This window comes from Aricia agestis, chromosome 11 (assembly GCF_905147365.1).
Source record: "Aricia agestis chromosome 11, ilAriAges1.1, whole genome shotgun sequence".
NCBI classification, from domain to species: domain Eukaryota; kingdom Metazoa; phylum Arthropoda; class Insecta; order Lepidoptera; family Lycaenidae; genus Aricia; species Aricia agestis.
The window spans coordinates 12,764,706-12,783,778 of NC_056416.1; the positions used below are offsets into that span (position 1 = coordinate 12,764,706).

Below are 19,073 nucleotides of genomic sequence, written 5' to 3' on the forward strand. Positions count from 1 at the left end.
TTTACTAACGTTAAAAATAATAATAAAAACATAATATTTAATTTTGGAACAAAACTTACACAGCATCGGTGGTTCAGTGGTAGAATGCTCGCCTGCCACGCGGGCGGCCCGGGTTCGATTCCCGGCCGATGCAATCCTTTTTTAATTTTTATGCATGCTTTTATTTATATAATAATTAAATATTTTATTTTAATATTTTCTACTTGTCCGTGGTTTCTTTAAAATCTGTGGACATTTTGATACTAATTTTTGCTTTTCCAACAAGAAATTGTAAAAATCTGACTAACTCAAGTCTGTGCTAGAAACCGTGTGTATGCTTAGCGAGTTTTTATCTTTCGTTTATTTCTGCATGACTTAAAAGTTAAATTTCTCTCATCAAAAGTGTATGGATTTCACCCGGACGCTTTTCAAAAAACCGGCCAGACGCACCCCGGATGCCCTTCAAACTAGGATAAATCCGGGGAAATCCGGACGGATGGTAACCCTAGGCATAGCTTTTACAGATCCCAATATTGTAAAAAAAAATCATTTGTCTAGACTCTAGACTCTAGACTCTAGACGCATTGTCCAGGGAGAAACGGGGGAATACGTTTGTATGGAAAAACAGTGTTAGCCTTTTCTCTTAACAAAATATGGTTATTTACTACGAATAAATAATAATAATTATGTAGGTACGTTTATGTATTATGATTTATGCTGCCGTGGTATAACAAAAATGCCGTTAAGTGACATTTGGTCGATTTTCAGGTTTTGACTGTACATGATTAAGAAAAAAATTCTCTATCGACCTACATAAGCGGTTTTTTGATAAGTTGAATAGTTTCGGAAATAATATTAATGAAAATGCCGTTATATTACCCTTTTTTGCGCATGTAATACACTTAAATGACGTTAAGTCATATTGGGAGTCAATATAGCCGCTAATGTTCATTAACTTGTATTTTTATTATACTCTTTTCTTGTGATTGTTTCACTAGATTGCCGTTATACGGTATTTTGTACACTGTAAAGTGATTAAAGTACTTTAACTATTTTATTGCAACTCTTTTTTAATGCAGGATTTTATGTTTGCTAAACAATAATGCCGTAAAGTGAAAAAATTAGACTTAAATGTGACTAACGAGTCTTAACGGCATTATAGCTTAGCATTTAGTACATTTATATTTTTACTCAATGAACGCTACGGGCCAGTAACGGCATTTATAAAGCAAAATAAAACATGTTTTAAATTAAATATTAGATTTAAGTGTCGCTATCTCACAATAATGCGCTATAATGCCGTTAAATAATCTCGCCCGGTGAGATCCTACTTCCGCGGTCAGGGGTCAGGGGTGAAATCAGTATTCAGATTTCAGTGCGTCGCAGGCGCTTACCCAATGCGCTTACGTAATTAAGAATTAAAATTCCCTATCTCAAAAAAAAACTTGCAGTATTCCTAATAATAATAATAAACCAAGTTGAACAATACCTACTAGAATAAAAAAAGAATCACTAAAATCGGACTTCTGGTTCCGGAGATATGCGTGCACAAACATAAAAACATACATACATACATACATACATACATACATACATACATACATACATACATACATACATACATACATACACTTTTGAAATTTGGCACATCTGTTCAGAAGCTGTCATAGATTGATATAATATTTTATATTATACAAAAACTGGGCAGTTCTGGAAATATTACATACATGTACATTGTACGCGTCGAATTGATAACCTCCTTTTTTGAAGTCGGTTCAAAATTTAATTTTAAGTTAAAAATAACATTTGATTTGATTTGTATTTTGTAGTTTCATTAAGTTTAATTTTATTTAGTTGTGTTGTTTTTATTTGAGACACAAAGACTTAAAAACGGCCGTCTTAAGAGCATGCAATAATTATAATATTATTATGTAGAAATGTTATCGTGCCTCTTACCCACCTAATTAATGTGATATTTGTATTAAGTACACTGAGCTAAACGTCCATACAAATTAGTTGTAAGTATAATCCCACCAAAACATTAAATGTAAAAAGGAGCCAAGCAAAATATTGCATAGCCATGCAATATATTTATCGTAAAAAGTTTTCAGATCACATTCAAGTCAAGCCTTCAACTTATTTTGTAATTTAAATCAACATTAAGTGCATTTATCAATAGTTTTCTTTATTTTATAATTATTATAGTGGCTCGGCAATGAGCACAAGAAAAACAAATATAAAACTTCATATTTGGGGTAGTTCATACTTGCAAAAACGGCAAGCGTAAAGTGTTTTTTAGTATGTAATGACGCATGTGGACGATGGTACCCAATAAATCCAATCAGTCGCTGATGATTTCTCTAGAGCTCATTGCCAAGCCACTATAATAATTATAAAATAAATAAAACTATTAATAAATTCACTGAATGTTGATTTAAATTACAAAATAAGTCGAAGGCTTGGCTTGAATGTGATCTGAAAACTTTTTATGATAGATATATTGCATGGCTATGCAATATTTTGCTTGGCTCCTTTTTACATTTAATGTTTTGGTGGGATTTCATTTCTTTTCTTTTCAGGTCACGTTAAAACTTTTCTGTACTTAGCTTAGCACTCATTCTCTGTCTCTTGGTATATATTCTAGGTCGTAAAATTAATAATTGATAATAACAGGTTATAGGTACTTCTACAAAATACAAATTCTATGACGATAGCCCAACAACTTTTGAACTTTCAGGAGGTTATTCGTGCATCGATGTTACTTTCGATTGAGTATTACAACCTATTCCAGATTTTTTTAAACCATAATAATTATACTCCGCAAACAAACAATACCGCGATATAAAGGGAGTGCTACACCATCTATCGAGCGAGTATGGAGTGTACATCGTAATTCGCAGTTCTGATTTGAGATTTAATCGAATTTAATTATCATAGTTTCATTGTTAACTTTGTTCACTATTTTTCCTTTTGTACGTAAAATAATTATTATGAAGTCGAAACTCATTTTTAATGTTCTTGCAAAGCCACAAACATAAAAATCTGTTCTTTTATTTAATAAAGTCATATTATACTTTTCAGTTTTTAGGTTTCCTTGCCCAAAGGATGAAAACGGGAGCCTATTCCTAATGAGTCTAGACTTCGCTGTCTGTCTGTCGTCCGTCCGTGTGTCACGAGGCTAGATCTCGAGAACCGCAATAGATATTTTAATTTTTTTACAAATTATGTACTTTTGTTGTCGCTATAAAAGCTAATAGTCCAACTAAAATAAAATAAATGATTAATAGGGGGTCTCATACAACAAACACGTTTTTTGCCCTTTTTTGCTCTATATCCATAATGGTAAAAGGTTTTTTAAAATTTCAGAAAATACTTAATTGTATTTCCATTTTAATAATAAGTAATAAAAAGTACATAAACTTGTGATTTAAGGGGGGCTCCCATACAAATTTACGGTACGGAACCCTATGTACGCCAGTCCGACTCGCACTTGGCCAGTTTCATAATTTTTCCTTTCACTGTGGATAACGACCTACCTTGTTGCCAAATTTCAAGGTTCTAAGTCTGCAAATCTAAGTCATCAAAATTCTAAGGTACATCTACCTTAGAATTTTGATGATCTGTCAGACAGTGATTGACAAAATGTAGTAAATTTGATCATCCGTAACTATTAAACTATTATCGAAATGTTATGTAATTTGGAGGTTAAGCTAGTTTTCATACTTGCTCGTAGTCACCGAAATTCTAAATCCCTAGCTTTGTTAACATCGAAGATAAAGAGGGTGTGAAAAAGTCGCGAACCGCTTCGAGAAAAGTATGCTACGGCCGTGCCTTTGCTAAACAGCTTGGCTGGAGCACTGCCATGCTCCCAGATATACTATAGAGCTATCTAAGATGCTCAATGGGTGGGTGGATGGGTTTTAATTTATTACAAAATATGATCCCTATTTAATACTTTAACTCCGTATAGTTAAATATCACAATGCAATATTTTTCGCTTTTTGTCGCAATAACGCCGTTAACGTATAAAGTAAATAGTGTAACGGCGTTTTAGCGGAACAATGAGTGGAGTTATTCATATACATTTTGTAGTTTACTAGACTTAAATGCGGTAAAATACCAATAACAGCACTAAAGACTAACATAAGTTAGTTCTGTATTACTTGATATTAAGCTAAATCAGGGTTATGTACTATAACGACATTTTAGCTAAACATATGAGAAAATGTTTGTAGTGTTTTAATAGACAACGTTTTTATTAGGAATAGAAACACTAAAATGCCGTTAAGGTATACGTAACGACATTTAAGTCAAATTATAGATGAAAGAAAGAAACATTAATGTTGAACTAAAACGAAAAACGGTTTTTTTTTTATTCATAAATAAATTCTAGAAGATCGCATATTAATAGATAATAAGTATCTCTTTTATGTATGTTCTGGTGCTTTTCAATCTCAAATCGGTTTTGTCATTGAGGAGTTACATAGGTTTAAAGTTTTACCGCGTTTTTTACTCATAACTCAAAAGTAGGTTTTGGTAGTTAACGGCATTATAGTCATGCCACGGCAGTATGGTAAAAAAATCTTGCTGTTTGTACTTATTATTATTATTTATTGGGTATTAGGGTTGGGTTATTACTTATTACTTATAATTATACACAAAATAATTTTTTAATTCGTCAAAGGTTATTGACGAATCAAGAAAAAATATTTGATGTCTGTTTATTTCTGTATTGGCCTGTGGAAATTAGTATCAAAATGTCCACAGATTTTAAAGAAACGTTATCAAAAATACTGTTTAAGAGGTGTCCGGGGAAATAACCACATTTCGGCCAAATGTCCGGGAATTTTGTCGTGCCTGACCGGCGAAGAGAATTTGGGTGATGGGAATCCTGGGTATGCCTCTACGTTCGATTTTTTCTTAATTTACTTAAGTACTAATAAATAAGTAAATAAAATATATATGACCTTTCAAAAATTGCAAAAATTAACAGAGGACAACGTTACCTCTAGAGCAGTGCCGTAAATAGGGCTGTGCCACCGGTGCCCCGGCACAGGGCGTAGACTCTAGGGGGGCGCAAAAAGCAAAAATGGCCAAACCAGGCAGGAGTTTTTTTTTCGGTTTGCTCCCGATAACAGTTTCCACTGCGCCCCTAGAGGCTAAAGCACGATTCCAACATAAAATAGACCTATACATTGCTTTGGGTAATATAATATCTAAAACAGCAAGGGCGTAGTTGTAGAAGCTCGCACAGGGCGCAAAAAAGACTGTTTACGGCACTGATAGTATAGCCTCTGTCTCTATCACAGATCACAATGCTCGTGCCGGCGCAGGGACCAGGGTGAAGCGTGATGGCAATAGTTTCTTCATTTAAATTATTCTGCATCTGCACCCGCGTTCCCTCTTAATAATGTTTCTCCGTGGCAGAAAGCGTGACGCCGACCGTTACAGTCTACAGACAGACGGGTGACCGCTTGTGATGAATGTCTGATTCACAGTATGAAATGCACATTTCACTCATAAAGAAAAAAAAATTTTCTTTCGCTAGACAAGGCGACGCCCGCTCCGTTGCGCCAAATTTTGTTGATCGTGCGGGAACCGTTCATTTTTCCGAGATAAGAAGTCTCCTATATCCTTTCCGGGGTCCCTAAGTATCTCCATACTAAATTTCAGCAAAATCGGTTTAGCGGTTCGGGCGTGAAGAGGTATAATTGCAGGCAGGGACACATTCGCATCTATAGTATTAGTTAAAGTATGGATTTACTATTAGTTTGATGTTTGGTGGTGACATTGTTATTATTATCTAACTTACTAACCCAGAATCCTGAAAATTTTTCATTGCCACATCCTGAAAATTTTTCATTGCCACAAATATCTATTCTTTAAGTAAGTACTTATTTATTGTACAGTCTATGTATGTTCTTTATAGTCAATACTCTATTATACTCTTCAGATTCTATAGCATTAAGTATTTACAGTTTACTATACAATTAGTAAACTATGAAACTATTAAAATATAATCATGGAATATAAAGCATTGCAAGCACAACAAGAAGTGACTATTATGGTAAAGTTGCGAAAACTAAATGCCAATAGAAAAGGTCATGCATAGTCATGAGACTATTACCAAATAAACATAAACACATTCTGTGCAAATAGTTTCAGAGATAGACAATGTTTATTAAAAGTCGTTATTTACTGACTGATATTTACTGACTATAATATTATTAAAATATAATTATTATATGTCAAACTTTCAAGTGATTCTGTATCTCTGTTTCCTTTTCAAAATTAAAATTTAAAACCATCATGTTACATAAATAATAATTACTTAAATTTAATAAAAATACGATCTCTTAAAAGGTATGCTTTGAGTCCATGGAATTGTCAATGAAAATGAATACAACATAATTTTGGCTAAAAATGAACAGTAAAAACATTGCTGCCCAACGAACTGCAACTACAAAATTTTTATATACGCGTATTGCAGTCAGCAGTGTAACATAATCCTAATCATAAGTCATAACCTACGCTTTTTATTCAAAAAGGTTGCATCGGCCGGGAATCGAACCCGGGCCGCCCGCGTGGCAGGCGAGCATTCTACCACTGAACCACCGATGCTACGCATGAATAATTTAAATTTTACATGGAAACATATAACACAAAACACAACAGATAATAAAGCAGCATTTATCGCGATTACCCTGCTGCGTTTCAGACTACGCTATAATATAATAGCATAGTTATAATAATATCTATATACATATTATAAAACAAAGTAGCTTTTTTCCTTATGTCCCTTTGTTCCCTTTAATCTTTAAAACTACGCAACGGATTTTGATGATTCTTTCAGTGTTAGATAGCCCATTTATCGAGGAAGGCTATAGGCTATATTTTATCACGCTAAGAGTAATAGGAGCGAAGAAATAGAGGAAAATGTAGAAAAAACGGGGAAAATTATTTGAAAGGGCTAATTTGAACGCGCTTATCTCAGGAACTACTGGTCCGATTTGAAAAATTATTTCAGTGTTATATAGCCCATTTATTGATTAAGGCTATATTTTATCACGCTAAGACTGATAGGAGATTGTGGTAAAAACGGGGGAAATTATTTGAAAGGGCTTATCTCGCGAACTACTGGAGCAATTTTTATGTTATTTGGCACAGATAAAAATAGACCACGTGAAGGATCAGAGGCTATCGATTTTAATGACTTTTTCAGTTGGTATATATTTTATACCCGTGCGATGCCGGGGCGGGTCGCTAGTAGTATATATAGTTCATAGCACAAGAATATCGCGCACCATAGTTCATACTTCATAGTAAGTACTATTGTTATGGATAGGGTTGCCAGGTATATCCGGACGATAAAGCCGGACACAGTCAGGTTGTTTGGTTGCGTGTCCGGCCAAAATTAATAATAGGTGTCCGGCTTTTGTAGAGCTTTGAATCTATAATTTTATATGAAAATCCTACTAATTTTAGGCGGTTTTACACCTAACGATATTTTTATCAATTAAATGTTAAACGGTTTAAATAAAACAGAAAAGTACAGGAATTTGAATTTAGATTGAATAAAAGTTTCCGGCTTTTTTATACGAATGTCCGGCCTAACTGCCTGTTTTGTCCGGCTTTTCGGTTTAGCGACCTGGCAACCCTAGTTATGGACAAGTGGAAAAAATGTAATTAAGTATTTACGACATCAGATTAGAAATCTCAAAAATATCAGTATTTCTCCACTATTTATTGATTGTTATTATACATAAAAGCCTTCCTGTTTAATCACTGCACTTATCTATTATAGAAAACCGCATCAATATCCGTTGCGTCATTTTCAAAGATTAAAGGGAACAAAGGGACATGAGGACAGAAAAAGCGACTTTGTTTTACTTTAAATACTACTTGTACTATCTGTTCTGTGCTTATACAGCTATGTAATGATGCGAGAGTGCAGTGTCTCTTTGTAGTCTTTTTACTGTTACCTTTTTGCTCTACCAAACTGCTGAACCGATTTGCTATTTGGTATCCAAGAGATACTTTAAAAGGAGTCCACACCGCCTTTTTTTCCCTACAAACGTTGTCCCCTGTTTCCTCCCTGGATAATGCCGGTAGAGTTATAATTTTTTTCCTGCATATCTACGGCCACTAATACAATGTCCCTATGTTTTCTTTTCTTTCATAATTTAATTATTAAATAAGATATGAACGTTCAAAAACCCACAAAAAGGCCAGATTTTCCGCTGTGTTCAAACATCCAGAAAACAGATTTGGCTAGATTATACAAAATAAACATAGGAACACAGCTCAAGCCTTTCTTTAATCTTCAATGAAAAAAGAATCGTTGATTTTCTGCAGTTGCCTTTATCGCGTTCTGCGGTATAGGCTTGAGATAAGGGAGACAGCTATATGTATTAAACGTACACTTACACTTTTTTTCATTTCTCTAGCCCCTGGTGTATCCTCTTAAAGCCCGGGAAAGGACATAAATTACTTATAATCCCGGAAAAATGCACGGTTGATGTGCGATATACGAGTTTTGGATTTTGCGCAAACTGCATTTTACGAATAAGTAAAATTTTCAACACTCAATAGGTACTTACTTGAACTTTACTTTCTTTGAATGATCAGTCGTCGTGAATCTTACGATATTTTGTCTTTCGTCAATAATCGTTAAAAATCGTCAAAACGCGTATAAATTGCAAAAGAACGCAATTTATGAACGCCCCTTTAGAAGGAATGAATGAAAATCTACTGCCCTAGTTAAGGTACAAATTACAATGAAAAAGTATTATGTAAGCAGTATTATTGCTTTGTTTATAAAGGGACAGTACAGGTGCATTGTGAAATATGTTCATAAAAGAAGATCTCGCTGAGCCCTTAAGCCGTGTTATTAAAGCCGAGCTAGTAATCATAACAGCTGATATAGACACACCTGATAAAAGAACCCGGACCGATCGGCCGATCGGTCGACCGACCAGTCGAGCCATTTTCTGAAAAACTTCATGATTTTCATGCGATCAGTCGACTCGGAGCATGACGAGTCGATATCGGAACTCGGTTAGTCCGACCGTGGCATTCCTCAGAGGTGCGCGCGTTTGACGTTCGAATAATCGATTCGCGAAAAGATCGATATTTTTATCGAGTCGATTCCCGAGAATCGAGTCGGATGTTGTGAGATGTGACTGCGGACTAGTGACGTAATGTAGGTCTAGGTCACTTCGTATTTACCTACGTATATTTACCTACATAAGGTGCAATTATTATTGTCAGTTTAAGGTGAATGACATAGTGCGAATTTCGTGATTGTGAGTGAAAATCGATTTTCCGTGAAAATGTTTGGTGTTCTCATGAAACGGTGGAAACCTAAAAGGTAGGTTTAGCCTCACTTTTAAATTTTTTAGGTACCTACTAGTCATTATTTTGCAAATAAGTTTTTTATCGTGGGTTTTATAACCGCGCCTTTTAGCGCAATAAAAACTATCCCTGGTCTTTTCTCGAATCCTTGCATCTCCATCGTTAATTTTATCCAAATCGGTTCAGCGTTTTAAGCATGAAGAGGTGATAGACAGACAAATACATTTGTTTGGACTTTGGTATGGATGGAAGTTAGAATATATTTCGTAGTAAATTGGTATCTAATTTAAAGAATTAACATAACTTTTTTCTAGGTCAATAAAACTCATTAAGCAAGTGTAATCTTCCGCTGAAAAAATGTTCATTGTATTCTTTGTTCTCTACGAGATAATGATTATGTTATTGATAAGTTTATAAATAAAACTAGCTTTTGCCCGCGGCTTCGCTCGCGTTAAGAAGTATTATTTTTAATTAGGTACCAAACTCAGCCCGATCGGTTTAAAATTGACATAGTTTCATACAAACTTTCATCCCCTATTTTACCCCCTTCGGGGGATCAAAATCCTTTCTTAGCGGATGCCTACGTCATAACATCTACCTGCATGCCAAATTTCAGCCCAATCCATCCAGTGATTTTGGCTGTGCGTTTATAGATCACCATGTCAGTCAGTCACCTTTGAGTTTTATATAATACTTATCTATATATATAAATAAAATTGGAGTGTCTGTTTGTAATATTGAAAGAACTATATTTTACTATATGCATATGAATGTATATACGCTACATGTACCAAAATAACATTTTTTACAATTTTTGTCTGTATGTTTGTCTGTCTGTTTGTTTGTTCCGGCTAATCTCTGAAATGGCTGGAGCGATTTTGACGGGACTTTTTTTGGCAGATAGCTGATATAGTAAGGAATACCTTAGGCAGTAGGCTACTTTTAACCGACTTCCGAAAAGGAGGAAGTGGTATTTCACCTTTTTTTATAATGGTTCGCGGACAACTCCGCCATTTGTAGACAGATTTCCAAAATCCTTTTGTTGCTGAATGCGATGTAGCCCGAATTTGGTAACATGATCATAAAAGTGATGATCTGATGATGCAATCCCTGAGAAATCGATGGGACTCCTTATTGCTCACGCGGACGAAGTCGCGGGCAACTAGTATAGAATATAGATAAACGTTTTACCATAGATTACTATGAACTAAACAGTAAACAGTAGCGACGTCAGTTTGCCGCGATTCGTGCTCACATCGAAGGAACAACAAGCGACAAAAGTAGCCTATGTCCCTCGTGTGCATACACAATATTGATTAACATTTAACATCAAAGCAAAAAGTAATAAACATTAGCAAAAAAGTGGTCAGCTATAACAATTTCCTTAAAATTTCAGTCTTCACATAATATTACTTACACAATTTTCTTAGCTGGATTACATTTACCTAAAGATGAACATGATTGAATCTATAATACATGAAATTTGAAAATGGTTTCTTATTATTTGTCATCAGTCATCACTAATTACTTATGGTAATTTGATTTTCATTTAGGTAAGTACCAATAAATAATTATTAAGTATATTATAACATATTTTTTAAACTGAGATGATGTCTCTATACAAAATAAAATTAATCAAAGCTTACATTTTAGAATGTTTATCCAGTTTTTTATAACATTTTCCATGTCATAATTTTATGTAATTATATTTAAATTAACTTTAGCCATCTGTTAAATACCAAATTAGGTAATTTGCATACATTTCACATTAGTAATTAGCTTTTCGTGACTAGCTAACGTGAATCCTGAGGGAATTTTATGAAAAATTGTATTTTATTTGAAAATGTAATACAGTCTCCTACCAGTCGAGTCCTACCCTACGGTCTACGCAATTTGGTTCCTTTGAATTTTTTTCTGGATTACAAGAGTTATCGGTAAAAGTTGTGAATGAATGAATGAATTTTCTAAATAACTACTACATATAATGTCACAGGGGACATGACCCCCCGCAAAATCAAAGGTAAAATTGAAAAATCTCAAAATCTTGCTAAATAATAAAAGGAAGGAAGAAATTTCTAGATATCCCCTAACCACCAATTCGTCACCTTAGACAGCTGCTGTGAACCCAGAACCATCCGAAGGCGAAGGCGCAGATAAAAAAAAATTGTGAAGTGACTACTCAGTGACCCCCCCCAAAACTTCAGGCTGCGACCGCGCCTGTATCTAGTTCGAGGAGACGATTCAATCTTTGCTCATTTCCCATTTCATTCTGTATTTTTAACCGACTTCCAAAAAGGTGGAGGTTTCTTAATTCGACAGTGTACAATGTGTTTTTTTTCTCCGTGTTACAAACACGAAATAAAACATCACCACCTTATTTATGTATTTATAAGTAAAAAAACTCGAGTAAATCTGAAACACGCATAACCTAGAATAGTGCTTTTGTGAACTATTAGTAGATGCTAGTAGCTAGATAACTGATAAGTAGCTAACTGATAACTATAAGGTGTATTGTTTGTTAGTATTACATATTCCACCACCCCGAAGTCCTTAGTCAGCTAATGCAGTGTCAGGTTGCCGCGTCGCGCCGTGTCGTGTTTCCTCTGTCGACACTGATTACAAATGCTCATTCGCAAATCGCATGTTTTTATTACAGTTATGTAGTATATATTATAATAATTTAAATATTGATATAGTTTACTCGGAACACATTAGCTCTACATATTTAACACCTTTTTAATTCTTGATTATGACGTCTTATACTCCTGTAATCAACATTACTTCATTATACATTATTAAGTATCGTACTTCCTAAGTTCCTACTCCTCCTTTTTCTTCTGATTACTAATTTCAGCTGGTCCTAAACTCCAAACTACCGAGACAGCTTTCGCATATTCGTAGGGTATCCCCCCCCCCCCCCCCCCCGTTCCAGTGCATCGCGACGTAAATACAGAGGAATGACCTAAACAAGCCCTAGTAGGGTCTCTGTTAGGCCTGGAGGGTGTCTGAACACCCTCGATCAGACGTGTCTGCCGACGACCAGGAAGACCCCCGCTGATAGAACTGCGGTGGCCCCACATTTCCCGTGGTTCTGCGAGTAGCGGCGCAGAAAGGAACACGGTCGGGTTTTAGTGGGTAGAGCTGCGGTCACTTACCATCTCATCGGCCGCAGCGAGTCCCACATACCCCGGTTGTCTTCCCCAGCACTGCCGGGAATGCATAATGGCATTTCCCGACTAAAAAAAAAAAAAAAAAAGGGTACCTACCCTTGATAATACCAAAGAGTAGTGGTATAGAATATAGATACTTACTGCTCCTGGAGCCACTTGTCCCTTGACACTTTCTACGTCGCTTTACAGTCTTCTAAGCAATAAATGTGTTGTAAAAAAGTCCTTAATGAGACAAAATTTAAAACAGGAATTTGTATCTGTGTCACAGACATTTAATTAAGGCTTTTAGATAAGTATAAGTACCTAATTTTAGAAACAAATAGACACATGACAACATGAGTTTAACGGTTAATGGTTCTCACCTGTTGGCCCAACAGGTTGTAACAGCTGATGCCTGATGCTTCTAACTTGTTCTACATCATCTGTTAATTAAGTTGCCGTATGGCATTCTTTTTTAACTCGGTTGGACAATATGACATTCTTTTTTTTTTTGGCGCCATTCAGTTTTAATGTTCTTAATTTAAATACTAAACTTTTCTAAAGTTCTTTTTTATTGAAGACCATAATAATTTATTATTGTTATCGGTCGTGACTCGAGAGTTGAGACCTTCATGTCTAAAGGGCTTATTAGATGTTATTACGGACCTTAGTAGATTAAGGGCTAGGACCAACATGACTCATCGCCTCCGCCTCCATCATTATTAAGGACGTTAATCAAATTTCTTTGATCATAAATTAGTTATAATTAAGGTAGTCACAACGATATTATAAATTATAATTGAAATCATTGGGTAGTCAACGAAAAGCATCTTAAGCTAGTAAGCAGACGGATATTTATAATAAAAAAATATGATAAGACAATTTTTACCAAATTGTACCTTACTCTTCTTTTTTTGAGACATGAAGAATAATTTAGCTAGCTAATTTAAAATAAATATCTTCTCTTAGGCAATAATTTTTAAATAAAGCCTCAATGCTTCATGTAGCTGATTGGAAAACCCGGTTGCCAATCAAGCAATTGGTTCTCATTGTGTTTTTAACAATGCAGGATGTGGTTAAGACTGTATACATTACTTGCAACACAGATTAAAAAACAACGATCATGTGCTAATTTCGCATTATGTGCAAAAGTGAGTTTTCATCGCGCGAGAAACGACTTTCTCAATTGATATTGTTTATTTTCCACTAACTTTTCAATATATATACAGCTGTAACAAAAATACATATACAGGGTGTAACAAAAATAAGTGATAATACTTTAGGGTGTGTACGTGTTCCTTGTAGAGAGTTCACTGTGAAAGTAGCAGAGCTGAAAGACAAATTTTCACTTTTGTATGGGCAAGGGCCCGAGCGTCACGAGTTTCCCCATACAAAAGTGAAAAAAAAAATTGGTCTTTCAGCGCTGCTTACACAGTGAATTCTCTACAAGGAACACGTACACACGCTAAATTATTATCACTTGTTTTTGTTACACCCTGTATACAAACTTCAATTAAACTGGTAACTAAGCCTTATGAGTATGTGCTAAGGTTCAAGTAGTGATTATATTCGTCACAGTTTTTTGGCAACGTAGATTGCACTTAGCAATGATTTTATGTTACATACGCTAGAGCCATGAGAATGATGATATATCTAAACTGGAACAAGACACTATTTGTCTACAAAATATTTTATAGTATTTGCTTTTCTTTGAGCTATTACTTAATAATAATAATTCTGTCCCTTATTATGTTATTTATCTATAAAATTAACTTGTACGTCGTTTAATTACCTATTAGTTAAATACATTATAACATCAACCTCGTAACACCAATCTATGATTAGTAGCATTAACCGGACAGATTCGAACGTAGCCCTTACGCCCCTAGGGCCAAGCCAAGGGCTCAGGGCCCACCTGTGGAGATTTTAATTGGGAATTGGCCCTCTCTATTCCCTCCGAGGGCTTCACGCTGGGTGGCCACCCTTGTACTTTGGATTTTTAGATGTGTATTCTTAATTTTTATGATGACTTAAGACTATTAAAGGTATGACTGTATGTACTACTACTATTTACTAAGCACTGCCCAGACTGCACTACTAGAAACTATCAGTAAATAATGACTACGTAACTTGGTGGTAGATCTAATACTAATATAATATAAAATTCTCGTGTCACGGGGTGCGCGGTGGTTGAAACGACACTCCTCTGAACCGACTCGACCGATTTTCCTAAATCTTATATCGGCTAGGGTTGAGAATCGGACAACATCTACTTTTTTATATTGATACTTGTGCATTTGTTGGATAAATAATGACGGGATAGCGATGGACGTTGCTATGGTGACATACTTATTTAGTCACTTCAATAAAATCTAAATACTTTATACGGAAAAACAACGTTTGCCAGGACAGCTAGTAGATCTATGTAAATTCCAATAATAGACAATTTGACAAGAACATGATAGGCCTAGAAGAAGTTGTCTCAATTCTGACTGTTACTAAATTACTAGCTGTCCCGGCAAAGGTTTCTTTGCCATATAAAGTATTTCGATTTCCACCCATATTATTTTATTGAAGTGACTAAATAAGTTAGTATATCACCATGGCAACGTCCATCGCTATCCCGTTGCACAAACAATGGTCGCCGTCAGTCTCGAGTTGTAATAATTTACTATTATTTATTCAACAAATGTATTTATCAATATAAAAAGTACCCAGTAGCCGATTCTCAGACCTACTGAATACGCATATAAAATTTGGTAAAAATCAGTAAATCCGTTTCGGAGGAGTACGGTGACTAACATTGTGACACGAGAATTTTATATATACTTAAGATAATTACGAAAACCCTTTTCTACGCACCGTAGTCTCTCTACTATTCAATTATTTAAATAAAACCGTTGTTTTATTTAAAGAATTGAATAGTAGAGGGTGAACTTAACGTAAAAAAAAAAACAATAAAGTGCAGTTTGTGTATAAAAATTCATGGGTAACGGGTGCAAGTGCAATACCCATAGCGACCGCGATATTCAACCCCCAAACATAAATCTATGACAGGTCGTGGGTATGTCACGTGACTCACGAGTCACGACTCACGCATGACAGGCTCCTTGGGCTTTAGTCCAGTTACATTCGATAATTAAGACAGCGATATTAGTGATGCGCCATGCCATGTGATTGGTGAAATCATAAACTACATGACTTCTAATTAGAATTCATATAGTTTAGTCAAGTTGTAATAGTTTCGTCAGGGAAATTTCCCTGACGAAACTATTACAACTTGACTAATAAAGGCTTTGTTCTAAGCTGCACGAAAAGCAGGAACATTTAATAGGTGAGTAATCGTAACTTTATCAAAAATATTTAGCATAGTTCGTGTAAGTACAAAATTTCAGAACCACTTTCTGTCCTACTCAGAGACGAATATTAATAACTTTTTTTTATTATTTTTTTTATTTTAAGATTTCGACATAAGCCCCATACATTATCTGTCAAACTCTTCATTAAAAAAATTAATCATCATTAAAATATGTCTTTGAGTGCCAGTAAGTGCGGTCGTATTTTTTCTTTGAGGTGGTTTATCTTATCAGGCAATCAGTCAGATCGCGTGCCGCTTTATTTTATAAAAAAGATAAGATGAGACATCACTCAACCTCTTCGCTCATAATTAGTAAAAAAAACTTCATTAGGTCACCGGTGGCGACGTCCGGTTCCGTGTTCACAAACACATCCGACGAGAGATACCGCGTGACAGCGACGTTTTATTTTCAAAAATTTCGAAATAAGAATGCATTCCATGTTTGATTTTTGTTATGTGTTTTGTTTTTTAATTGCTATGGGCCTACATTTAGATTTTTATAGAATTTCGACGTACAACTACACAAACTTACAAAAAGTTCAAATTTAATATAATTCAGCTCCATGATATTGGTTTTACTCTGAATTTCCTAACTTGCCCGACGGCATAGTATTTAGACAAGGTAATTGGGCTTATAACTCAATATTATGGTACCCTACTATTAACTACAAAGAGCAACTCTATCAAATTACGTATTGGAAATAGCTGATCCCAAGACCCAATCCTCATACGACATACTCACATACCCAATGCTACATAATATTGGCTGCTTTCAAAATGTATCTGGAAACTTACTATGTCTATAGAAGAATTAATGCTAGACATACTGACTAGATGTTAGGGACAAAATGATAGATTTTCTTTCTCAATCCGTCACTCTGTCCATTTTTTCGTAGAAAGAAATCCTTTTTTTACGAAAGCCATGATAAGACGCGTAAATGCTAGTATTACATTTTTTAGTTATTAATAAATTTGTGTACAAACATAATTAACATAACAAAATGATAGTTCGTCCGTTCGTCAAATTTTACTTCATAATGAGTCGTTAGAGAAATCGCTCTCAATTCTTATGCAAATACAAGTGAAACCATTAGTTTAATGCTCAAATAACGTGTGAGAGGTTTTCTTAAATTACCGTGTACAATTTTAACAAGGAGACAAAAACATAAACAGAATAATTATTGCTTTAAACAATATAGTAGTTATTTTAGGAAGAGCTATGTTAGTAGCTCAATAAATATCACAGTAAAACAAAGATTTAAAAAATCAATATCTTACTGTAAAAGCTCGAACTTCGATAAATCTTAAGATGTGAGTGTAAATCTTAGGATTTACCGACACGAGTTGGTAAATGTAAGTATTTCTAATAATTACGACAATTTTATTTTCTCCTCCGTTCGAGCCGGCCCATTCGTGCCGAAGCATGGCTCTTCCACGGTTAATACCACTTTAATAACTTATAATAATATTAATTTATGGGGCCTTCCATACTAAAAACACAATTTTTGGCCTGTTTTTGCTCTATAATGGTACGGAACCCTTCGTGCGCGAGTTGGCCTCACTTGGCCGTTTTTTTTCAACATAATATACCATGCCTTAAACGTAAATCCTAAGATCTACCAACTATATGGTGGTAAAAGTTCGTATCGCAAACCTTTTCGGACTTTTACCATTAGGAATTGGTAGATCTTAGGTTTTACTAGAAAATCTTAGGATTTACTGCAGTTCGAGCTTTTACAGTAACAAATACATACCAACTTAACAATCTACGTCAATGACATGACCCTCAGTTTAATATTATGTCAAAATGGCCCATTAACAAACTGAATGGGACGACCAAGCAAGTAGGCTCTACGTTCCAGCTTTTTTGCTCGACATGCCATGAGCCATCTCTGTTAGAACCACGCGCACGGTAACAAATTCGACACCATAGCAATTATTGTAGAAAGACATTAGACATATTACGAAAACTAAGCAGCAATTTTCCTATTACGCAACGAAGTTGAAGTTAAGGGACCTTCACATAATCTTATCGCTATCTTCATTTCCCTTATCGGTCAACAACAAGCGCCACTCACAACGTCATTTCCGTATTATTATTTATTATCCACATATCAACATAGTTTAAGTATAATATCAAGGTTTACCTTATAATGAAGAGCACTTTTCCGCTCCTTCGAGTGTTTTTGCGATCTACTAATCTTACATACAAAATTCTCGTGTCAAAAATGGTGACAGACAGACGGACCGACGGACAGACAGACAACGAAGTCTTAGTAATAGGGTCCCATTTTTAGCCTTTGGGTACGGAACCCTAATAAATTATAGAGGTAGGTTGGACAAAAAATTTCATACTTGATTTAAGAGTAAAGTACTCTGGCTAGGCAAAGCGTTACTTTCAATCTTACGTCTATATTATATATAAATCTCAAAGGTGACTGACTGATTGACATAGTGATCTATCAACGCACAGCACAAACCACTGGATGGATCGGGCTGAAATTTGGCATGCAGGTAGATGATGTTATGACGTAGGCATCCGCTAAGAAAGGATTTTGATAAATTCCAACCCCAAGGGGTTCAAATAGGGGATGAGAGTTTGTATATAATATACTTCTTAACGCGAGCGAAGCCGCGGGCAAAAGCCCGTTTAATATATATTTTAAACAACCTTGACAGATCAAAACTGGAATTCGGATTCGAAACCCATTCGGCCCTGAGTCTTCTCCGTGACGAAAGGAATAGAAGGCTTACATTTTTTAGTTACGGCCGAGTTGGCCGGTATGCTTCGTCTCACACCGCTGCCTATCAGGAAGTCATCCCACGGTTGTGGGGTTGCATTAACTACTTACTGCACTTAAACATGCAACTGTTTTCATGATTTTATCATAGACAAAGGAAAATAGTATGTCTGTAGTGCTAGCACGGCGACCAGCGGAAATGCGAAAGTATGGACAAACTGTGGAAATAAACCTAAGGTGCCGTTCCGATCTTTTTTCGTTCCGAAAAATTCAATTAAAATGCCACTTTATGACAGACTATAGTCATAAACTGTGGAGATAAACTTAAGGTGCCATTCCGATCTTTTTTAGTTCCGAATAATTCAATTAAAAAGCCACTTTATGACAGACTATAGTTCTAAAAATTCAAATAATATCCTACATTATGACATATACTATAGTGTGTCATAAAGTGGCATTTTAATTGAATTTTTCGGAACGAAAAAAGATCGG

The 19,073-nt window shown here is 35.2% G+C and overlaps 1 protein-coding gene and 2 non-coding genes across 3 annotated transcripts in view; 2 read left to right on the forward strand and 1 right to left on the reverse strand.

Annotated features, from left to right (window-relative positions):
• The first annotated feature begins 62 nt into the window (after positions 1–62).
• Trnag-gcc lies at positions 63–133 on the forward strand. The gene has a single exon. It is a non-coding gene; the product is annotated as a tRNA-Gly (tRNA).
• A 6,396-nt stretch (positions 134–6,529) lies between these two features.
• Positions 6,530–6,600, reverse strand: Trnag-gcc. The gene has a single exon. It is a non-coding gene; the product is annotated as a tRNA-Gly (tRNA).
• Positions 6,601–9,058: 2,458 nt separating this feature from the next.
• Positions 9,059–19,073, forward strand: part of LOC121732073 — a 325,970-nt gene continuing 315,955 nt past the window's right edge. Inside the window, exon 1 of the mRNA XM_042121855.1 lies at positions 9,059–9,349. Within this exon, the coding sequence (XP_041977789.1) occupies positions 9,312–9,349 (38 nt within the window). The 5' untranslated portion in view covers positions 9,059–9,311. The remainder of the gene's footprint in view (positions 9,350–19,073) is intronic.